Source organism: Falco biarmicus, chromosome 9, assembly GCF_023638135.1.
Source record: "Falco biarmicus isolate bFalBia1 chromosome 9, bFalBia1.pri, whole genome shotgun sequence".
Classification (NCBI taxonomy): domain Eukaryota; kingdom Metazoa; phylum Chordata; class Aves; order Falconiformes; family Falconidae; genus Falco; species Falco biarmicus.
Window position 1 is genome coordinate 25,409,696 of NC_079296.1, and position 24,960 is coordinate 25,434,655.

The 24,960-nt window shown below is 36.0% G+C and overlaps 1 protein-coding gene across 3 annotated transcripts in view; it reads right to left on the reverse strand.

The window, feature by feature from the left end:
- Positions 1-24,960, reverse strand: part of SLK (STE20 like kinase) — a 51,754-nt gene that overhangs the window by 7,544 nt on the left and 19,250 nt on the right. The window contains exons 2-17 of one of the 3 annotated variants that reach the window (XM_056351039.1): positions 23,012-23,176; positions 20,607-20,655; positions 19,712-19,861; positions 17,024-17,096; positions 16,612-16,806; positions 15,832-15,913; positions 14,725-14,853; positions 11,240-12,655; positions 9,226-9,356; positions 8,827-8,950; positions 8,380-8,559; positions 6,262-6,354; positions 2,898-3,027; positions 2,522-2,646; positions 1,336-1,524; positions 63-188 (exon numbers count right to left, since the gene is read on the reverse strand). In XM_056351039.1, the coding sequence (XP_056207014.1) occupies positions 63-188; positions 1,336-1,524; positions 2,522-2,646; positions 2,898-3,027; positions 6,262-6,354; positions 8,380-8,559; positions 8,827-8,950; positions 9,226-9,356; positions 11,240-12,655; positions 14,725-14,853; positions 15,832-15,913; positions 16,612-16,806; positions 17,024-17,096; positions 19,712-19,861; positions 20,607-20,655; positions 23,012-23,176 (3,357 nt within the window). Of the gene's footprint in view, positions 1-62; positions 189-1,335; positions 1,525-2,521; positions 2,647-2,897; positions 3,028-6,261; positions 6,355-8,379; positions 8,560-8,826; positions 8,951-9,225; positions 9,357-11,239; positions 12,659-14,724; positions 14,854-15,831; positions 15,914-16,611; positions 16,807-17,023; positions 17,097-19,711; positions 19,862-20,606; positions 20,656-23,011; positions 23,177-24,960 lie in introns of all 3 variants that reach the window. The other 2 variants (XM_056351038.1, XM_056351040.1) reach the window with 2 other exon arrangements.

A 24,960-nucleotide genomic window follows, 5' to 3' on the forward strand; every position in this document is an offset into this window, starting at 1 on the left:
CCTGCATCTGTTATTGACCTGTCTTCCCACTGAATGCTGATTTAGTATCACCTATTTTTAACCTGTAACTGATGCAGTTCTCTGATGTTTGCTTCACACTGCAACTGAAGGTCCCGCATTTGGTTTTCGTGTTTCTGATGCTGAGCCAGTCTCTCGTTCTTCTGTCTCTTTTCTTCTTGAACAGCAAACTAAAATTAAAAATAAGAAGATGGTTTATATTGTGCCTCTAGATACAACATTTTGAGTCAAAACCCTGTATGTAACTGAACACATACAGCATAACTGAAAAGAATGGGTCTTAAAGATTTAAACAGTAACTGTGTTTTCTTTATTCTTTCTTGTTGAGAATTCTTGCAAAGGGAATGCCCTCACAGTTTTGTCTATCGTTCCACTTCTCTGTCTGCACTCTAATTTTTCCTTAAAACACAACAGATTTCACTTCCAGACTCCTGAAATTATCTCCCTCTGAAGCTAAGTGACACAGCAGTGCTGCTGCAAGTGTCAGTTAAGGCTGGTGTTACACAGCTACGGGAGGCTATTTTCCAGATTTGTCATCCTTCCAGTGCTCACCATACAAAACCATGATTTGGGACTTCTGTGCATCAGTAGAAAGCAGACCTCTAAACCTCTTCACAACATTCCCTTTTAGAGAATGAGTGAGTACCTACAGTTTTAGTTCTAAAGCTCACAAAAATCAAGTATTCTTACAAATATTTCACAGAATCACAGAACAGTTGAGGCTGGAAGGAACAATGAAGATCAGCCCCTCTGCTCAGAGCAAGGTCAGTTACAGCGGGTTGCGCTGTGTCCAGTTGAGTTCTAAGTACCTCCACAACCTCTCTGGGGAACCTGTTCCAGTGTCTGACTATCTTCACACTACAAAAGCGTTTCCTTACGTTTAAGTTGGATTTTCTTTATTTTACTTGTGCCCACCGGCTCTCATCCTGTCACCTGGCTCCACCTTCTCTACTCCCTCCCGCTGGGTACTTATACGCATGACTAAGATCCTCCTGAGCCTTCTCTCCTCCAGGCTGAGGCATTCCAGGTATCCCAAACACCTACAGCAAGCCCCACAGGTCCCTCAGTCATCAAGGCCCTTCGTGGGACTCACTCCAGTAAACCCATGTCTGTCCTGTATTGGGAAGCCCAGGACTGAACCCCGTGCTCCAGGTGAGTCTCACCAGTGCAGGGGGAAGGATGGCCTCCTCTGACCTCACCCAGTGCATCAACCCAGTTTTGTACCGTCTGTGAACTTACTGAGACTGCACTCTATCCCAGCCTCACATTTATATGACATTGAGCATTTACACTATTAAAACTGTTTTTATTAATTACCTGCTTAATTTTTTCACGATCTTGATCAGGAGAGGCTAACGAATTGATTCTTAAACTTTTCTTAAACATAGCCATTCGAGTCTTTGCTTCACTTCGCTGGATTTTAGGCAGTCTCGCTCTTTCCTGCGTTTGCTTGTTCTTTAACTCCTCGATAAGGCGTTGATTATATCTCTGCATTTGTTCTGTTTCCTAAAATGTTAACCAAATGGAAATGTTAGAGTAACTATTCTGTTAGATTATTTGCATCTCATTTCATCAGTACACATCCTGTTTGATTCAGCCTCTTTCAACAGCAACCAGTCCCAGCCCTAGCGGTATCAATGGAGAGGAGGCGGGGTCTTCCACTTATTCCAGAGAGCTCTGGATCATGCCCAACCCACATGAAATTCTCTAATGCCCTATAGAATACAAATACACATGTATTTTACCAGTGGTTGTTCAAATCTTGATTTGCATTTTTAAAAGTCTATGTTATTCAAAGGGAGAAACTTTTGCGGAACTCAGCTTCCACTACTGCAGTTGTGAAGGGTCAGTTTGTTGCAAAAGCTGGTGAAAGCAACAGCCATTATGGGGATAAACCAAACCACACAAAACCAAACCAAAACCAAGGCTGCTCATGCTCTGATCACCAAAGAGATCCTATAATATCTCTCTATTTGGTTTACATCTTCAAAAATCAAACTACTCTGTTTACTGTATTCTATAAAAACCAAAATGCCTTGTGGAAAATAAGCATTGTCGTCCGGGCTTTTATAGGATTTAGCTATGAAGAGACACTTGTTAGCTACTTGCCCAAAAGCTAATCCAGTTCATTCTGTTCATTTAATTCCAGGATGATTTACTAATGAGTAAATTTGTTTAAACACAAGCCAAAACTAGTTTTGGTGTATAAGCAGAATTTGGTATTTTTAATAGGTTGTTTTAAAATTTTTAAAAGGTTGATGTTGTGGTTGGATGGGTTTTTTTTAAGAATCAGAAGGGAAAAATATGTCCAACATACTACTAAGTTGTTAAAGACTATTAATTCTTTTTTTTAATTATTTCAACAGAACATGCACAGCTTCAAAATACCTGTGTGGGTCTTGGCTGTGCAAGCAAACAGCTACCAGCAGAGATCATAAGACTACTCGATTGAAAAAACCAGATATTATAATACACAACAGAAAGTGTCAAAGTCAACACTAACTTTTTCATGCCTCTTAAGCAGCTGGTGCCTCTGCATGAAGTACTGATCTTTGAGTTGCTGTTTAAGGAGCTGGTGTTTCTCTTGTAGATGTCTCTCTTCCAGCTCCCAGATTGCAGCTTCACGAGCTGGAAAAAAAGAGGAAGGCTCGTTCAGAAAGTACAATACAATACTTCCCCGTCTACCTGCTAGGGTAAGTTTACAAGTGGCCTACAAGTGCCTTTTAAGAACAATGCTTGCCACTCCATAGCAAATGTTTTTATCACAGTTCTAGATTAGTCATGAAGGTCTTTGATTTCATAACTTTAAGACAGACTATTGTTTTATTAAAATACAACACAAATGTCTGTTTTTAAAGAAAGAATCTGATGCTGGGTACCTCTCATGAGCTGCTGTTTGTTGTTGAGGCAATCTCGTTCAATAGTGGCTAGTTCTGTCTTCTGCTGCTGAATAATTTTCTTCAGAGATGCATCCAGTTCTTGTTGCTGCTTCTGCACAAATTCCTGCTCCTGTTAAAAACCAACAGAGATAAATTAATTGTGTTTTTCCAACCATGTTACATTTTAATGAAACTCCCAGTTCTCTCAGCATTAGCTATATACGAAAATAAATGCATCTATGAAAATCTGAGCTAACACGCCTCAGCTATAAAATTACGCATCTCTTGTATTTTCTATGTAGAGAGTAGGTAAGAGAATATTTAATGTTTAAATAATACCTTCAGAAATAAGCCCAAAGGCAACAAACTAGCCAGCAATCTGCAATTCATTCCATCTCTTGTCTCTCATCAAAACCAGCTGCAGGTTTAAAGCTAGCAAAGACAAGTACTCAATATAAAGTTGATCTCATCATGTCAAGGGTTAATTATTCACGAATGTAAGAAAACAAAGGTATATATGGTTATTTTGCTTTGGATGATTAGTTAACACCTATTTATTTACACAGTTGGGTTTCAGATTTCTGTCTCCAGTGGTTTTATCTTCTCATGAATGCAAAGATATTGAGGTTGGGAGTTCTGCACTACTGCTATAAAGACACACATTGCTTCTGCAGGAGCTGCTTTCTGCAGGACTGGTAAGCTTGTCACACCATAGCTGAGCTGGCTCCTCACAAAGCGATTTGCCATCTGCCTGATGCAGTCCCCATATGCCCCCTCCCATGCCCCAGGGCCACACCGTTGCCTTTCTTCTTTGCAACTATAAAAAAAACCCCAAACAAAACCAAAAACTGACCATCTACAAGCATGCAAGCATGCACACACACACTCTTGAAGATCAAGAAATTAAAGCAGGTATTTCTACCATGGCACAAAATTCTGAAGAAAGGATGATGGCAGTGTCCTATCAGAGCCAAGGTGGGCAGCTGAAGCATTTGCTGTTACAGATAACAAAGCGGTGTTGAAGGTGATCTGTCAGCAGGGAGACAGGATGAGGCAGGAAACCAGCACTGGCTACAGATGATCAGTGGAAAGGTGTCCTGAGCTACGTATTTTTATTTTTTTACTGAACCTCTGCTACTTGCTAAAAGTAACATAGGGAATTAAATGTTCATTAAAAGTACTTTTTATTATGACCAGAAGAATCCTGGTTTTCAACTTCACACAAAGTTATTAATAGATGAGGCTTCCATCTCTCCCCATGGACAGCACTTACGCTTAGACAGGTAACAGAAAACCAGAGGAGTAAGTGGACAGCAACAGACATGAGGCTACAAAAGGAACTGGAAGGCCACATCTGTACATTAAGTCAGATGTACCTAATCAAATATACGGACTGATGAAAAATGCTGGTTTGTTTCCCTTTCTAGATGAAAAGGATAAGAAATCTACAAGTTTATTACTATGAGGGTGCAGACACACAGTTAACATGGTGTTTAATTCGCCAGGATTTTTTTGATTTGGAAGGAGTGGAGGGAAGGAAAATTGTTCTGGTGCAGTCATGGCCAAAGAGCAGTTACGCTTGAGCTTTACTCAATCATTTAAAGATCACTGCTGCTCTCTCTACATGGCAAATCTTAAGAAGTTTTATAACTGCTAACACTATAAGATAAACCAGGCAATCTCAGAAAACACTCCGGCCTTTCCACTTCCCACATCTACTCAAGCATCACATATAACAAAGGTCGTGGACTTTACTAAAGAACATGCTGGATGGTTAAAAGGCAGACAGTGCAAGGCAGTCCACCTTTTTTAAATTACCACTTGGTTTTGCCCAGTAAGTATCTTAAAATCAACCTGGATGTCTTTAAAATACATGGTTTCACTGCACACACAGCATAGAAGTCACACACTGTTTCTCACATGTGCTGAACAAACAATAAACACCAGAGAGACGTATTATATTGCATTTGTGTGAAACTTTAGTGTCTTGCCCAGAGTTAATGACTACTGTAATTTTGATCTTTTTAATATTAATAGTGCATAAATACCTAAATTTGTACTAACTAGTTTGGAGACAGCAGTGACATTGGTCAGCACATATGAGCAGAAGGAGAAAACACACATCTAGAAAATGAGGGAAATAAAACTTCTGTTGCTTTGCATTTTAAGACTTACATCCTGCATTTGTGCGTTGAAAAGCGTACATGAAGACAACTGAAAAGACTGAATCATAACCTGAGCAACACCCTGTGGGACACAATGTACTTCCTATGTCATAATATAATGAAATATCTTTCTGTTCTTAAAAAAAAAAAGAAGGCATCAGATCTGCTGTTTGTTAGCAATATACATTTAAAATGTCATGGCTAATCACGCAAAAGTAGTCACTGACAGAACTTTCAGATATTCTAAAACTAAACGTTTTTACCTTGCCTAGTATTTTTCATTCCAAGTAAGGATACTTCACCTTTAAAATTGTCTCTTTCACCTCTCTTACTTCAACAAACTGAAACCAACAAAGGAAACAAACTAGAGTCACTAAAATCACTAAGAATATTCAGGTTTTAAATTGTTTGCTTAATAAGTTCAGAGATGGATATCCTTGGTATGGGGAGACTGCTGCAATTCAATCGTATTCTATCCTGGGAAATCCCCTCTTGAATTAAACACATAATCAAATAAAGTTGCTATTATTTTCTACTAGGTCACTCACATAAACATTTAATCTTTAAGTTACTCAATCCAAACGTGCTCTGTTGTGGTGCAAACTCACTCTGTACAAGCTGTGGCCATCATAAAGCCAGTATCTTTTTCTAAAATACCAGCCACCTTTCTAGCTGTGGGTCACGTAAAAGCAGCAAGTCTGAAGGAACGCGATTATAGACGATGTCTTGTGAAGTTTCCATACACCTGCACTTTGGCATTTACATAACTTCATTTTACCTAATCTGTTCTGTTTCCATGAACAAGACACCTCATGCTTACACACTATACACATTTTCCTCCCCTGCACTCGTATTGCTCAAAACTTATTTGTCATTGTAATCTTTGTAATTTCACAGACCTATGGGGTACTTACCACTCAAAAAAGCACTGTAAATAAACCTGTTGTAGAAAAATAGCATTCTTTTTTGCTACAGCATACAAAATACTATGCGTAACAGCACAAACCTGGAAATTGCTGCTCCTACATTTTTACACTCTATGGGATGTGATATAGGAGTACTTGAAGAAAGAGAGCAGTACGTAGGGTTAGTTTGAGTTAAGTTCCATATTCACTCAACAACAACAAGAAGTGAAATCATCAAGCTGTGTGAATACTGCTGCCTTTTATATTTTAGTAGCTTGAAGCTGCCGTTGTTACCTGAGCATGCTGGCTTTGTGCAAGCTCCTCTTTCTTGCGTTTCATGAGCTCTTTTCTCAGCTCTTTTGGTGCTTTCTCCACTTCACATAAAACCTACAGTGTATATAAGCATGCAGAAGGTGGCGAAAAGAACACTTTTTCTCCACAGCAAGCATTACCGTGAACATAGGACATGCAGGTCAAGCACTAGAGGTACTGGGAAATGTGCATTACTTCAGTGGCAGGGATGTTAGTTTAGTGAAAAGAGCTTAATGAAAAGAAAAGGAACAATACGTGCTTTATGTATGCCAGCGCAGTGCAGGAAAGAGGTATATGCCAGCCTCTTTTTGCATGCAAATGCTGCCCAGCGCTCTCAGAAATGGCAGCCTCTTGCTTACGTTTTCATGCAGCAGCTAGAATAGTCAAGAGTTAAGAAAACCACCACCGGCAAAAGTGGTATTTTCTTGAAGCACTATGGCAAAAGGACTACCGAGTATATTTACCTCATGGTAAAGCTGTGAACCATGGTTCAAAGTTTAAAATAACTTCCACTGAAAACCAGCTATTTCTGACACTGTCTCAAACTAAGATGCCATTATTAGTGTCTCCAACCATAAATGACATCTACACAGGTTATGTCCTTAAAATAATCATACAAACAAATAAAATATTCATTGGTTGCAAGTCTCTGGTTCTGAAGAATTTAAAAGCAAAACCCACCAATAATTAAGTGTGTTTTCAAGAAAATGTCATGACACATATGCTGCAATGGAACATGTTTCAGTCCAAGGTGAATTAGACCAGATTAGTAGAACGGTTCTAAATATAACCTGGCTAATTCAACTATTGATTGGTTAATTCACTGATGCGTTTTATTTATGTTTAAGAATTATAAAAATGCAACATTGCACACTCCAATATAGCATGGGTAGTTTTAGAGCACCAGCTGCATTTTCCTTCAAGCTGTAAATCGCCTTTTTAAGCTTTAAATACAAAACTATGCACCCAAAAACAAATGCCTATTTGTTTAATAGTGGAAGCATCATCAGCAAACAGAGTCCAAATCACCACATGCTATTCCTGTTTCCATGAAAGATCTGCTTTTAGCTCAGAGCAATACATAAAATTATTCCCGCTTTCCCATGTAGGACCCAATCACCAGTAAATAGAGAGAGACTCAAAAATGCAAGAGGTACCGCAAAAGAAGAAAAATTATTATTTACATATGAGCATATGGTTCAAACTAAATACAGCTTATATTTTTTTATGCACTTTCAGACTACAGGATCATTCTATGCAAAAGCACGGACAGTACAGATTTCTAAAGAAATCTCTGTGAGTCTAGTAACTATTAGAGCAAACACTGGAGCCATTTATAAACAAATGAGCACTACACAATTGATCTGAAAATGAAATAAAACAGCTTTTAAGATGCAAAATCCACATGGAAACACATCACCTTCTCTTACTCTAACGCAAACAAATTCACAGCATAAGGTGTCAGTGACAAATGTTATCCATCTTGCCCTAACTGTATGACATGTATGAAATTAACTGTAAAAGATTTAAGGTTATCCAGTCTTTTCCCTCCTGGCTTTCCTTTTAGAGTTAAAAAACTAAATCTGTATAACTGCTGTCACTTCATATAAAGAAATCCTAAACAACAACAGCACACATTCAATAAAGATCTTACAAATGACTAACAAAAAAATAAATATCTGGAATTTAAGTGGTTCTCAGTAGTAATCATGACCGTATTATTTTCTTCAAATTTCTAATTTGGTAACTATTTACTAAGTAGGTATAGTTGACTTCGTTTAAAGTAGAAATCTCAAATATTTTTCATAACTGATAAGAAAATACTTTTTCTTTATTTACTATTTGAAAGAAACTATTTTATTAAAGATTCTGCTAAAAGTAGTGTCTTCTTACTTGATGTTTTCTAGATTAAGTCAATACCTAAATATTACTCTTAGCTGCTTGTAGTTCACTTTAGGCTGTAAAACAAAATAATATTGCTAGTAACCTTTCCACAACTCAGTAAAACACGTGAGGTTGACAAAGCTTCTGGGAGACCTAAATTCAACATTCATTATGCCCATACTCTTTATTTTCTATATAATCATTGTTGTCTCTTACCTCCTTTTTTTTGTTCTTCAGCATGTTCTGGAATTTGGACAATTCTTTCTCCTGTTCTGCTTTGATGCGTTTTGCTTCATCTCGTAAACGATTTGTGTGTTCCTGTTCCAAGCGCTCTATTGTCTGTTTCTGCTGTTTTTCTAAATTTTCTATTTCTTGATCGTACTGCCGCTTCTTACTCTGTAAAAATAATTCGGTGTATTTTATTAGAAAACTAAATTCTGTTCAGTGACGTGCTGTACCACCGCAGAGGATGGCCATGACAAACAGGTGAGTTCTAGCACACAAGCTGGGCACCCCACAATGGAAAATACTGCCATTTATTAATAAGAATGAACATAAGCCATAGCTGTCATAAAAGGAAACACCTGATTGCTGCTAGTAGTAGTATTCTGCCTACTCCGTCAAGATGTCATATTTTAAGAGCACCAAAATCCAGAAACTCACTGTCATTTCCTGTTCAAAACGTCTGTACATCTGTTCTCGCTGTTGCAAAAGCTTATTACTGAGTTGCTGTTGGGCTCTCTGCTCCTCTTTCTGAAGAAGCCTTAACTCTCTTAGCTCTTGACGTCTAATAATGAAAAAGAACACTTAATATTGATGGGAAAACAAAGGAAGTGGAAAATTACAAAAGATGAAAAAAGCATCTACAATTTAGGTCCAATAGAATTAGTTTTGCATTGATTTTCTTACTAAGAAACCTTTACATTCCCTCCTACTAACAAAGTAAGTGAAATTAATCCCCAAATATTACAGAAATAAGATCATTAGCCCCCCTCTACTATTCAAAGTGGAAAAAAATTAGCTGCTAACTTCTTGTAAATTTTACTTTTAAAAAACACTTACCGTAGAAATCGCATTTCTTCACTTTTTGAATCATTTTCAGTAACTATTTTTGATGTGGTTACACTCACTTCTACTCCATCAACAACAAACTTCCGAGTTTTCTTTAAAGTTTTCTTCTGTCTTCTAGTTTCCTGAAAAAAAGCATTGGTAAGTTATTGTAGAAGAATGGCTGCAGAAGCATGGCCTTAGAATCTCTGAAGTTCTGCACAATCCAGGCCTGGTATTAGAATAGGCCTGTAATCGGAATTGTACTGAAGTTGCTGTGCTGAAGTTAACAAGAAAGGTAGCCTCGAGCTATTCTTGAATCCTGAGACCAAGTCATTATGTTGTGCCAACAGGCCGTGGCTGTAACAAGATACAGCTGCTGGGAAAGCAGGTGCAGGGCCAAGAAAGATAGGGACCGGTATGGGAAAATAGGGAGTAACAAACTACAAGGCTGAAGCACAGCAACACAATTAGCTACATGGATAGAATGCTTATTTTAGTCATGATAATTAGGGGTGTGAGAACTGCGCGTGTTTAGAGACTACTAACCAATTATATTTCTGCTTTACGAATATGCATGTGTATCGGTTCTATATAAGTAGTGTTAGAAACTAACAAAGTTGAGCAAGATGCATAACTCATATTGAGCGTCTTCTTGACTCCGGCGAACCCTTCTTCCAACAAGTTATTCTGTAATTATTTAAGTTATAGCCTTTTTTCTCCTTTTCTTTAATATTAAAATTACTTCAAATATTTCTGTGAAGGCCTGCCATCCAGTAATCAGTTCTTCTCACTTACCAAGTACCTCACTAATCCAGCAAGAACTTGGAAAATTCTGATACACTTTCCCTAGTCAGCAAAGGAAAACTGTAATTATTGATCATCTAAATTGCTAGAAGGAAAAAAACCAACCCACCTAGATAAACCCAACAGAACTGATGCAGTTTATTTTCAAGAGCTGAAGACAGTAGCAACTACTGTTTGCTTTTTGACCATAATTGTCCCAATCAACGAAAAAGATATTTAATTCTGAAAAAAAGTACTGAAACTGAATAGCAATTTACTCACCTACTTACTTCTGCTTTGGAAATAGATTAAATTAACAAGTTTATTTTTTTATTCATATATATTAGTCAAAATCATGTGATGATCTTGCCAACAGAAATTTCACTTCTCAGAGCTGCTATTGTTTCATTACAAGAGAAGAAAGACCCCAGCTGAAACTGTCTCTCTATTGTGTTAGGGCTACTGCACACATCTTGAAGTCACGCTTAGCACAGCTGTACCAGGGTATGATTTTTGGTTTGGGTTTTTTTGTGGGTTTGGTTTGGTTTGGTTGTTTTTTGGCGTTTGTTTTTCTTCAAACCCATAGTTACACAGTTACTATCCTAGTAAGGCTATAATCGTGTTAGTATAAAGATTATAAATAAGGTTCATAATCTGGAATGTGCTTCCTCTGAATAAGGTCGTTCATACTGGCATAATTGCATGGATACACTACAACCATACAAATACAGTGTTACAGGAATAAAAAACCTGAGAGTCTGTATGCCTTAGCTCATCTATATCTAAACAAAGAGGCAGAAGACAGAAGTGATAGGAATTCAATATAAGATTAGATATCATAAAAGATCTGTCCCGTTAAAGAGGGGTTCTGTGCAGAGAAAGGCATTGAACTAGTCTTCTGGAATATCGGCTCTGAACTATAACTGTTCACAAATCTTCACCTGTAATATTGTTAGACTTTCTGTTATATGCTAGTCTACATTTTCAAGATACAATTATGCAATAATGTAAGAAAATAATTAGCAGCTGTGTGGCTTCTAGCTTTGCTGCATAGCTGCACAAAATCTAGGCATTGTTAGAATGCACAATCTAGGATACTTCTGTTACTACAGTTTTATATTCCACACTGTCATACTAGTTTCTCACTCAATTTTCTTTGTTAAAAAGGTCAAACTTGGGAGATAATTTTAAGGTTACACTCACACAGGATTTTATATAAAAATACATGATTGCTTATACTTACTTGTAAAGATATTGAACCTGTCTCTTTGTTTTTACTAAGGAAACTAGAAATTGACAAGTTCAAATCAATGCTGCTGTTATCAGCTGTAGAACCGGTGCCTGAATCTGCATCATTTTCCTTTATATTTTCCAATTCTAGCTGCTGTAAAGTTTCAGTGTTGTCTTGATTATCTGTTTTGACTTTCTCTTCATTTTCTTCAGTGCTAATACTAATACTGGGGACTGGAGTGACTTCAGAATCATCAGCTTGGTCACTGACAACGTCTTGAAGCTTATTCTTCATTATTTCTTCGGAAGTAACTTCTGAATGTTCTTTGTCTAGCTGAATATTGTTGTCCTGAATATTCTCAGGTTTGCGCTCTTCTGAATTTTGGTCCGTATCAGTCAGTTTATCCACCACTTTATTAGAAATATCCTCAGGCTTGCTCTGTATTGCCTTGTGGTCTACGTCATCTTTTCCAGAGTCTTTGATCTCCTTTTCTTCTATGCTTCTTATATTACTAATATCCTCATTTTCACTTTCTGCCAGTTTCTTGTCTACTTTCATCGCTTTATCTTGGCTTTCTGATGGAGTTTCTTCAGAGCTGATTATCTTATGGACCTGCTTAGCCTGACTTTCCACTGGCTTATCCTCTGTCTCAGGTATTTTATCCCCACCACTGATCTGTGTTTCAGCAATAGCATCCATCTCCTTAACGTTGTCAGTTCCATGCTTTAGCAGTTCCTTTTCTTCATCAGCCACTTTATCTGCAACATTAGGTAAAGTTTCTGTAGTGGTGTCTATTATCGCTTCTTTCTGAGCTTCATCTTTATCGTCCTTTTGCTTTGTAGTATTTTCTGCAGGGACCTTTTCTTCCTTGCTTTCTGAGAGATCTGTTCTGTTCTCTTCTTTTTCACCAGTTTCCTTAGAAATGTCTTCTTCAGTTTCTACACTCACTTCAGTTGCAGGTACAATTTTCAGTTCATTATCTTCTGTTTGTTCATTTTCCATGTAATTTTCTTTCTCGATTTTTAGGTTGGGTTCATCCTTTATTTCTGATTTTGTTTCCACATCAAGCTCTTTCCCTCCTTTCTGGGGTTCCATACCTTCATGTGGTTTTTCCAGGCTTTCTGTAGTCTTTCCAGCTGGCACTATTTTGCCTTGCTCATCTTCACCAGTTGGCACTGAACCATTCTGCACTTTCATATCACCAACAGTAGTACTGCATACGTTATCCGCCATCTTTCTAATTTTAATGTCCTCAGATTCATCTCCAGTTGTTTTGTCATCTGGAAATATAGCGCTGGGTTTGTCCTCAATTGCATTAATTTCTGTTTTCTCAGAAAGAGATTCCAGAACAGAGGCATTCTGAGAAAGCTTATCCTCTTCAGAGCTTGCAATACTAAGATCAGAGGATGCACGCTTCTCTGCAGGTAACTGCTAAAAAATTAAAAGCAAAAAAAAATATTTAAAAATCTTCTAACTTAAAGCACATATTATTCTACTAAATAAAATTTTAAAGCACACAAATATATTATATTGAAGAATATCTGAATAGAGATTAATATTCTATTTACAGAGTGATATGGATTTAATAATCTCAAAGTACTTCACTTGGTATTACCACAGAACAAGTACAGGAACAGCAGACAGGCTCTGAACAGAATAGTTTCGTGAGAACCCTCTTCCATCTCCCATAATTTAATAAAACATACTGTGAATGCAGGAAAAAGATTATGGCCAGCCCTCAGCCTCACACTTAACAGAATCTTTAAGAGTCTTTTTCCAATCATGTTGCTTTTTTTCCTTGGATTAGTTCAGTTCCCTAGTAGTCCCAGCTGCAGGTGGATTTGAAAGACTCATGCCTTTGTGCCAGTTTGGCTCGGAAGAAGCTGTGTAGATGTAGTACAGCATCAATAAAATGCAGTATTCAGACTTTCTTCTCCTTCATCAAAAAGAGTATCTTTCCTTGTGTTCTTTGTTAAAAATGCCTGCATATTTTTTTGGTCTGCTTTTTAATCACTGTGAAACTCCATTACAATGGTGAAAACCTCTTGCAGATCTGACTAAGTGACAATACAGAACTGAAATAGACACAGTTACATAACTGTAGGAATTGCTGCTGTGGGAATATGAACGAATGTTATCAGATTACATACAGACATACAAAAGACCGTACTAATAAAGTATCATTTTAACCATAATTGCCCTTCCACTCTTCAAAGCGATTGCGATAACTCTCTGCCTATACCTACTGTTGGAACCTTGTAATTTGCAGATCAGGCTTCCTATTTGCCACTGGGGCCATACTAGGTGAGCTACAGTAACAAGCAGAGGTTTCATCATGCCTTTCCGACCTTAAGGTTTTCCTTAAGCACACAGAAAACAATTCCTTTTAAGTCAAAAGCACACTTAAGAGATTTCTTCACATAACTGTTCTACAAGCTTAGTGTTGATCTCCAAGCAGTTTTCAAAACTACCACACGTAAATAATGTAAATGCATCTACCTCATGGTTTCCTAAACTGCTGCTTGTGTCGAGACACTTGAGACACATGGTGGATTTTACTCCAGCCCTCCTGGGGACTGATAGCTGAGCAGCTATCAGTGGAGAGAGGTAGGGGGTGATGCCTTAGGAGATGGAGAATAAGTCTTGGAGGAAGCTGGTGGGAACGCATGCTTGGAGACCTCCTGGGGCAGGCAGGGAAAGTGGTATGAAGGCCAGGGGACGTGATTAGCCTGGTGAGGGGCGAGGAGACATAATTCTTGTGCACATGCAGTTGGCTTCTTTACTATTGCTGGTAAGGGCAGCTACTGGTGGTACTGGTCGCTGTCCGTGTTTATAGTGCTTGAGCCAGGTAAGTCACAAAGCAGGCTACCTGTACACTCTGCGCCCTACTACTGTATCATTGAACTTCATGGCTTTACCCTTTGAGGAACTGAATTTGCATTGTTAAGATTCTTAAGCACTTTTAGAAAGACATACATAAATGCAATCCTGTCTTGGTAAAAGATGGCTTTTTTTGCTTTTGTTTTTTTGACAGACATGCTGTCAAATCAGTTTATAGGATAATGGCCACGTATCTTCCTTAATGTTTTAAGCATCTTATGGAATACAATTATAAGTACTCATTTGTCTAGTCATTTTGACGTAAAACCACTTATATAAATATCAGTATCTGATTTTTTAAATTCCATACTACACATACATGTGTAATGTGTGTATATATATATATACACACACATATGTATAAAAATAAATGAAGACAACATTCTTTCTTAGATAATATTCTTTACCATTAGTTCTTAAAGAGTTTAAGAAAACGCTAATTTTGAAAATGCTGGCTACTTATTTTATAGTAAGGTTAGAGTAGTAGTAGAGTTTATGTTTTTATTCTTAGAAGACTTGATGTAAAAGTTCGGTAGTACATCAAGAACTGAGTTCTCCATAGGAAACTGGTGATTGAAACTAGCTGCATATTTTAAAAAAGTAAAATTTAAACTGACCAGAGAATTTTCTGTTTCTTCTTCTTCATCCTCATCTTTACCATCTTCAACTTCTTCTGTAACTTCAGCCTTAGCTTCTGCAATCAATTCTCGTATTGGTTTATTGGAAGTAACAGTAACAAATGGATGCTTGTGAAAATAAAAAAAATAAGCACAATATTAAGTGCTGACTTCATTGTACACAGTGGTAAAGTCATAACTTGAAATAAATTAACTACAGAGAAATGTTACTTTGATTCTTTAAAACTTGAAAACTCACAGTTAAATTAATCATAACTGCCCAATGTATTTTTTCTGCAGTTTTAAAATAAAAGCATTTGTATTCAAATATGCTGTGTAAGTAGTCTAACAAACTTGCTAAAAATAAAAATAATTCATTTATACTGACCTGTTTCACAATCCAAAGAATAGAAGTAGAAAGATTTTTAAAAAGGTTATTTTTCCTGGAAACGAGTTTCATTTCTTTTCTGTTCCACAGTTACATTATTTCCTGAATAAGCTTTATCTAGAAATATTCTTTCTAGAAAAAGTCTGTTTTGTCTTTAGAACAATTTTTCCTAACATAGAATTCTACAGTTTTCTTTAAGAGGAAACAGCTACCTGTTCTCCTACTGTCTGAATCTTCTTTCTCTGCTTGGCCCTGCTGCTTAAATCTATTCAACATATGCCGGATGTATTCTGGATAAAGTAAGTGTGTGCTGACGTTAAACAGAATCAAATGTACCTAGTCACATCTACTACTGTTTAGCTATTCTGAAGTGACAGCATTATAGAGGAAGGCTGAGCACTAAAGCTTTTAAAACACCTGTCAGCAATTGGCTACTTATGTAAATATCTCCTCCATCCATTGTAAGTAGCAAAGTACAAATACTTATGTAATTAGTTATATTATATCAAAATACATAAACAAAAAATTTGATCTGTACTTGGTATCACTTAATCAGATTTTACCAAATAATGATCAATGCAAAGATGTTAAAACCACATTGTATATGAACACTTAATTATAAATTATTTAAATGGTTACTATAATACTGCTTTGCTTTTTTTAAAAAAAAAAATATGCTTGCCTTTAAACAATAGTTCTAAACAATTAACTCTTCCTACCTGTAGAAGTTGATATGCACTCCACCTGGCATCTACATTCTTTTCCAAACATTTCTTCAGAAAATCTTTAAAATCAGATGACCTACAAAAAAAGTAAATAGGTAGTGGTTCCTCTTTTGTCTTGACATCAGACCGGTGTATAATGAAATATTCTTTTGCTTTCACATGCATCTACACTGTAATTCCATGTCTTTCTATTATTTAGGAAAACACAGAGACAGTACAGGAATGCAAAGACCAATGTAGCACAAATAGTCTTTAAAATGTTTGTTCATTAATAGAAGAGTTTACTTTTGGGACTGGATTTATAATACACCACATCTGCTATATCACTAATTGAATCACACAAAGATATTAAAATAGATAACAGCTTTTTAAAATGTTTTTTTAGAATAATTCTTAGAATAAACATAACTTAAGTTTCTTTTCATCCAATTTTCTTTTTCAGATGGTCTTCAGACCTTTTAAATTTGTAAAAAGCTATTTAAGATATATTTTAATGCAGAATCTGCAAAATATTTCAGTATAGAAGCTTCTACAAAGAACTACAACAAAAAGACCATACCCCAACTGGATAAGGATATAAATATATATATATGTATGTATTCATGTACAAGCGTACATATATAGAACAAGCACCTGACTCATGCATAAAGCTAGTCCCATAAAGTTCAACAGGTCTACACCCACAAACGTTCAGTTCAGCAAATATACGACTTAGCTTACATCACACTCAAAGCCTACAAATTAGGGTGGAAAAGTTGTAAATTAACTACTAACCATTTTGAAGGCTGTGCTAATGTAGGCGGATCAGATTTTGCTATTTTCAGAAGCACTCGCATTGGATTTAATTCATGATGAGGTGGCTCTATTTGAGCCATTTCTATTAAAGTAATGCCAAGAGACCAAATATCAGCCTTGTAATCGTAAGGTCTGTCTTTAGAGGTCTCGCACATTACCACTTCTGGAGCCATCCTGCAAAGAGAATAATGAAGTACCAGATCAGAAAATGCATTCTCATCTGTTCTGAAAAAAGTTCTAAATCAATAAATTCACTGAAGCATTTTAAGAAGCCCATCCTACTCTCACTAAATATATTTACATGATATTGTATTAAGCTTGTAATATTAACAACAAAGGTAATATTAAAACACTAGTTCATACGAAAAAGTCAGCAAAACAGTGCACTTACCAATATGGTGTACCAATAAAAGAATCTCTTCTTTGTATTGTTCTTGTGTTTTTAGCTGATACTCCAAAATCCGCTTAAAGCAAACAGTAAAATGCTATTAACTGGGTGGTGGAAAACATTAGATTTTTATATTTTACAACTGTCTTTTAAAGTGTTGTATGTTCCAGAGCAAACATTCTGCAGTATGAAAACTTCAAAGTGAGATTAAAATATTTGTGTGTTGATAACTGAGTGCCAAGGTTCTATAGTATTTCTAATAAAAGATATTGAATAAATGTTATTCTCCATTGAAAAAAAAAAACAAAGAAAATAATGCTACTGTTTTGCTATGTGGGACGAGCAATGCATGTATTTACTGTAGCAATAAGTGGGTTAAATTATTTTAATTAGAAAATAATTTCTTTAGACTATGAAGGCTGTATTCCTTAGACATGGCATTAGCTCTTACTAATTCAAGAACTCAATTTAATTTTTAATTTCAGGATTCCAATTCTCATAAAACTAGATTTTTCCCTTTATCTTACAGGTTTCTTCCTACATTATTTTTCACTTTATATTAAATATCTGAAAGCTTGCATATGCATTTTTGATGCATTTTGACCCAACCAAAGCCCAACTTTCTTTGCAATTAGTATTACCTGACTATAAAGGGCTACACATTTCTCACTGAGTGAAAAAAGACTACATTTAAATAAGTGTCATATGCTCATTATATATGTAACTTTCTTCATGAAGATCTAGAGATTACAGCAAAGGGACAGAATAGCCATATGTTGCCATCTTTAATCTGTACAAAATTATTTGATGGACTCAACACTTAAAAAGCCTAATTTTGCTCTGTGGGAAAGAAATAAGGACTAAGAGAGCTATTTGCTCAAATGCAAAATCTGAAATCTTGGGGAACTACTGATACTGAAATATTAAACCTCAAATCCTTAGACAAATAAAATGCAATGAAGGAAATTGATTTGCCATTCATGTATTTGTAAAACAAGGAATTATCTATTTCTGCGTGTACCAGAACATAAACAGTTTAAAAGGAGTAAAACGCTCTTTTCAAGGGATGCTGTACATTTTTCAAAACTAAATATTTTTTTTTAGAAATCTTAATTAGCAAACCTGTATAGATCACTAAATGTAGGTGTGGAAGAAATGTCCCTGTGGTCTGAACTGTAAAGTAATATCCTGACAGCCTGCACAGTGCTCTATATCAGCTAAGGCTGACAAAACCTTAAAATAGTTCCAGTCTGTATGAGGAGAAGCCAGGACATGTGAGGCAAATAAAATGAACAGAAACAAATTATTCTCTCTCTGACCATGAGACTCTTGCTATGACCTATGATTTCTTTTACAGTAGTACTAAGAAACTAATATAGTGGTTCTATTATATTTATAAATAAGGCCTGTAAGACCGAGTCAATCACTAAATCTTCAGGCTCCGGGAAAAAACCAAACGGTAAAGTTAACTCATACTTTGTGGATGAACAGAAAGTCACATACAAATATGTACAAGTAATAATCTTGTGCAAGGGAATCCATGCAAAACACAGATACACTTAACTGATTAAGGTAGCAAAGCAGGTTCTTAGGTATTCTCAACTTCTTAACAGAGATGATGCACTATACCTTGCAGAGACACTGTGAGCAACACAAGTTGGGTAGTAGGTATATTTGTGAATTTGGGTAAGTCTTGCTTACAATTAAAAGGAATGTCTGTAGCAAGGCTGGGAATTTTGAGCCCCTGTTCAGCGTGGTGATCTGATTCTCTCCTTACCTTTACCTTCTGTGTAACTTGCATCCAAAGAAATACAACTAATCACACACGTCATCTAGAGAGAAGGTTTTCAAACCTGAACGCAAGCTGCTGTGTCATGGAACTATGACATTGGTAGAGCCACCGTAGAGGCTGACAGCTTATACACGTTTGCTCCTGACAAAGCCCTGAACAAAGTGGATCCAGACAATTCCTATCTTTTCCTGGCTGAATGCAGGGATGCTATTCACCACCAGTAGTCTTTTGTCAGTTCTTCATGAAGGAATCCTCATGGATTCCCTATCACATCAGACAGAAAATGTGGATGACTGCTTAAATTCAGATAAAAAACCAGAAATCAACAATAGTAAGCTTGTATAATTTTCTTCCAGATCGTTCTATCTTAATTTCAGTGCAACTAACAATTAAAAAAGGGATGGAAAAACTAAACTGAGTAATGAAGATTACTCTTCTCTCTCAGCAATGGAAGAGAGAACAGTACTAAGTACTGTTTTTTGGTGATAGTGAAGGATGTTAGTTTTCTAAGCTAATAACTTCAAAGGGAAGTTCTGATCTTACCGTAGTAAAGATGACTATAATTAAGAACATTATACTACTAAACAGCAGGACCTGTGTCTGACTTTAGGGAACTCAGTATGGATAACGATATGACTCCTATTCCTGCTGATTTTGAAGTCAGAAAGACGTACAAAGTATGGTTAGAACAAGTTTTTTTGGTTTTTTTTTTTGGGGGGGTGGGGTGGTGTTTTGGTTTGGGGTTTTTTTCGTACTGGCAAACCACTTGCATCTGAAAAAACTGTCATTGTTAGACTGGTATTTAAATAGATAAATACTGAAATCTGGCAAATTACCGCCTAAGGAAAATACAGTTACAAGAGCACACAAAGTACTGGGAAAGACTTTTATATGCTTACCGAGTTTAATGTCTCCATCTAATGTGAAAAGAATATTGCCAGCTTTTAGGTCCCTGTGGATGATCTTATTTTCATGCAAGTAGTTCAATGCTTCCAGTGTCTGCCTGCATACCACTTTGATCTGTGGCTCCGTTAATGGCCTTTCAAGCTCTACACAAGAAATAGACAGAAATAAACACAACGTGTTTGCATTTTATGTTATGTGTTCGTAGCAATCAATATAGAAGAAAATTAATGAATCTGACAGATTCTGAACATCATAAGTCATAAAAACGTATATCTTAGAATATTTGCTCATTTCACTAAGAATTTAATCTCTTGTGCCCAAACCCCTCCTCACTATGAACTATGTATACCTGCCTATCTGAACTGTGAAAAAGCTATATAGTTTAGAGATTGGTTCTTTACTGTTGTACACAGAGATGTTAAAGACTAGATCCTCTATTTACTGGTATTAGCATTCACCTATTCTGGGGAATAAGCACAGAAAAATCTAAGTTTAAGGCTGATGCAATAAAAAAAAATATCACAATGTAATTTGGAAGATGAAGGGGGAAGAATGAGACCCTGAAAAGAGCTCACATAGATTATAAGAACAGAGAGCTCCATAAGCATATGGGAACAACTCATCACATTCACTGAAAGGATCAAGACAAAACTGTGTTTTGAAAAGTAGACAAACACTTGAAAAATGAGAGAAAATTAATCTAATTTAAGAAATTATAATGTCCATATAGATGTAAATGCTAATTTTAAACCCCCAACATTCAACACATAGCACACCAATCACACAAATATTTGCATTTCAGAACAGTATACACGTGAAACAAGTCTTACAATATATATAGCAATTTTAAGATGTTACTAAGTTTATTATTTGAAACAACTTATTTACCCAACATTACTGCATCTACTGCTCCACCTGCACAAAATTCGATCAGGATCTGTACATAAACAAAAGAATACACAAATTACAAATTAAATAGTTCTGCTGAACTGAACCATTGATAAAGGGAGCATTATTGAGACACCAGTTTCAGCCTATTTGGCATTCACAAATTATTTCACTAACCTCTGTAAAATAGTACTGTTACTCAGCAAAAAGTAAGGCTGTGCTACTCGAGCAAATTACTTGAAAAATGCTTGGAGATCCTCAGAAAAAAGTTTTAATTCAAATATAAAACTGCATAATAAAACTTATAAAACTTAGTAAAATAGTCAGCTTGAACCAGACCCACTGTAATGTGATTTACATAATCCCTGCAAACTCATTTCTCGATTATTTAACTGTACTTCTACACTATAATCTCTAATCGGAAAGTCCAAGTACAAAAGATATAAGATTTTCCTCTTCTGAATTGTTTCAGATGAAAAAATGGAAAAATACTCTTAAAATTTACAGAAAATTACTAAATTCAGATGTTTACATTAATTTTCCTCCATTTTCACTGACACCTACAATACATCAAGGTTTTTATCTCAGAATCTAATAATACTAGAACAACTCCATGTCCAGTTCTCAGTTTCTGATTTGAAACAAAAATAAATTGCAACTATTTTGGGGCACAAACTATGCTGGCATGTAGGACAGAAAGGTCATACGCAAAGGAAAGAGGGCAGACACAGGGAATGAGGAGAGCAAGGAAAAGGAAAGGTCATTCAAGACTGACAACCCACTCTTCCTTATGTGTTTTCTGTTCTTTAAGTTGAACATTAAACATTAAACAAAATTTCTCAGTCTGACAGCTAAGTATGTCTTGTCAGAAATCTATCAGTCAATATTCTGATATTAAATAATGTCTTAATTTTTTCCTTTAGAGTACTTGTAAAATCAGAATATTATTGCCCATGGAAAAGGAAACCTCAAATTATACCTTATACCATAACACTTACATATACACAACTTACATTACAGATTACTTCAAATTACTATTATAATTAACCCTCACAACAATGGTTCTAAAAAATGCATTATATAATGCAACTCTTGTAAATCCTTTAAATCATTATTCCATTTACATGCCTCTACATACCTACTGTCAAGTACGTTAAGTGCGAGAAATTGTAAATAGATAATTTCTTTCTCTAAAATTTGCTGTTTGATCTGACAAATCTGACAAAGGTCTCTTTGGTAGAGAAATTGTGTTTCTAAAACTGGAAAGCAAAAGCGTATTTTATGTCCAACTATCATTCTTTTCTTTTTTGCCTCCACTGAATTTTGTTTACTTACCACATCATTATAGCCTTCCCTTTGTTGCTTTCATGCCTCTGCATTTCACTGTAACTATACATCTACAATTTTATTTTCAAACTATTTACTCTTCCTCCTTCTATCGTTATTCTGCCAGTGAAGCATATCCACACAGTTTCATATTCTCCCTTTATGCATACTTGCTTTCATGCTGACCTTTATGCATGGAAATTTTTTTGCTATTCCATTTTTTATACAAGGTAATTTTACTCTGCATTCAGATCACACAAAGTTTACACAAAGCTTATCAAAATAAATCTACATCAGGAAACATGGTATTAAACTTCCATTGTTTTCATGCATAAAGTATAAAACATATTTGTAAGACTCCAAGGAAATTTTCTTTTACTTGTTTTAGGTATCATTTTTAATTATAAACTCTTTAAAAAAAACAAACATGTATTCTTCGTACAATTCAAAAAGCACTTACAAATATTGCACTGGATCACCTAAAAGAAAAAATTGTATTTTCATAGCTAAAGCAATTCAGTGCACAGGATATAGCAGAAAGGTGATGTACAGTCATATGTATGCCTGCTATACTTCTACATACAAATATCTAGGTTTTAAATAAATTAATTATGGTTCAAGTCTTGGTACCGACTGTCCTTTCTGGAAGTACCAATGAATTCATGCGTATCTAACATACATACTTCACAGGCTGACCTTTTAAGCATATTATTTATTTTTCAGCTGCAGATTCTGAATCTCACTCTAAACTGTGCTAATGTAATTAAAATCTGAGTCTTGCTGTTATAAATAAGCACTAAGAACTCTCTCCATACAACAAAATGAGCTGCTAATTTCCAGATTTTAGATTCAAATTCATGACAAAATGACTCAGTGTAGCTCAACTTTACAGTGACAATTTCCTAGAAGTCATACTCACAATTTAGGAATTAGTTTTGAGATTGAACAGTTATCCCAATAGCGACAACCCACAAGAAAGGTGATTCACCAATGATCTTTTAATGAAGTAAAGCAGAAAAATGTAATTTCAATAACCTTCTGAGAGAAGTAAAAGTATTTAGAGAAATAAAAATACCTACCCACAGATTGTTTTCATAGTAGAAAGCATCCAGGAGCTTAACAATATTAGGATGATCACAGGATGCTAAAATATCAATCTCAACCATGTAATCTTCAAGTTCTTCTTCTGATTTAGTATCAATCACCTTTGCAGCAGCCAGTACTTTCGTTTCTTTGTTCTGAGCCTATAAAAGACACAGCAAGCATAGAGATGTGAATTTCACCAGACAACTGTCACTAGCCAAAAAAAAACAAACCAAAAAAACCCCACCCTAAAAAACCCTCTCCTGACAGTTCTGTACCATTTTCCTGCCTTTAGTTTGCTTCTCTACAAAAAGAGAATACTTGCATATTTAAGACTAGATAAAATTGAGCAGAAAAAGGTTTTATCAACTTTTTTCAAAGTCAAGAAACAACAAAAGGCAGGAATACAGAAATACTTCATTCTTGTTGCATTCTTTAAAACATCACGCAGCTTAGCATCATTACTTCGTACTCCTAAAAATGAAGTTTTGTGCTGCTCTTCAAAAAACTATCAACACTCGGCAAGGTGTGTGACGTAGCCTCCACTCTCTCATTTCTGACCGCACATCCTTGCCCTTCTGATGCTCCCCACGCTGTGGCAGCACAGCTGTGCCCGAAGCCACCCAGATCATCTACCAGTCACAGTAGGTTACTCTCTTCTTCACCCAGGGGCTGCATTCAAGCTCCCATGTTAAAAAGGTGCCAAGCTTTTTAATTAATTTCTCCGGGCATTTTACTCTCTTTGCTTCAGAAGTCTAGGAGGACTTCATCGATGGCTACTCATTGAAGTTGGCCACACTCAAAATGCTGCCAGCCTCTACTTTATAACTCCACACCTTGAGAGAAGGGAGCTAGAACTGTTGTAGTGGTAAAGTCAGCTGGAGAATAAGTAAGATTTTGACTTGAAAAGCAGAAGGAAAACAAGACATTGGGTACCCAAGGGAAAAAAAAAGAGAAAAAAAAAAAAGACATTTCTGCTATGCATTTAAATATTCTTCAGCTTTTTTAAAACGTAAGAAATTACAAACAGTGCAACTGTTACATAGCAAAAAATTTCAGAAACCAATTGCTGTAAATACTTATTCACAGAATACTACTGAGAAACTAATCCAGCAAAACTGGGCAAGGTGAGATGAAAAAATAAAAATAAATTAAGATTTGGAGAATAAAGCAAGGATTAAACACAGACTATATATGTGTGTACCTATACACACACAAAAAATTATGCACACTTTCTTATAATTGTCTTGCAAGATATGTTTGAAGGAATACTGTAACACGGAATGTAGTGAACTTTAAACAAGATGGCGAATTTTCCCAAGCCATCATAAAAACTCTAGCTTGCCAAGGCATTTCCAGTGGTTACCCTTTGCCTCTGAATAAATTAAGTTATAGGACTAAAGTTTACTTCAACAATTATAGGTAAAGACCATGAAGAAAAGGCCGAGATTTACTCCACCTAGCTTTTGACATTCAAAAGAAACTAAATGAAAAGTAGGGACATAGGCTCTCTCCAAAGCTGCAAAAGACAAGAACCTGCACGGGCAATTCTGACTCCTGATGTGAAGCATCACAAGGTGGCTCATCCCGTCTCTCTGCTGGTGCATGGGATATCTTGGCCTCAAACCTAGTTGAGACGAACCCAGAACAGGGCACGGCAAGAATCCCAAAAACCTGACTTTTGTCACCTAATTTCGTTAACTAGCATCATACAAAAGCTGGTATCAGACAGCAAGTAAGAATTCTTAAGAATTATTTCCAAGGTCTGAATATTATTACTTTCCTAGTCATAAATAACTCTCTCAATGTGGCGAGAGAATAAAAGATTTAAAGACAAATGTTTATGATAACATTCAGTTAAACAGCAGTAACAGCAAAACACAATTATAAGCATAGTCCTAGCTGATTCATCTCACATTGAGGGTAAAGGTTTTCTGTAGCATTT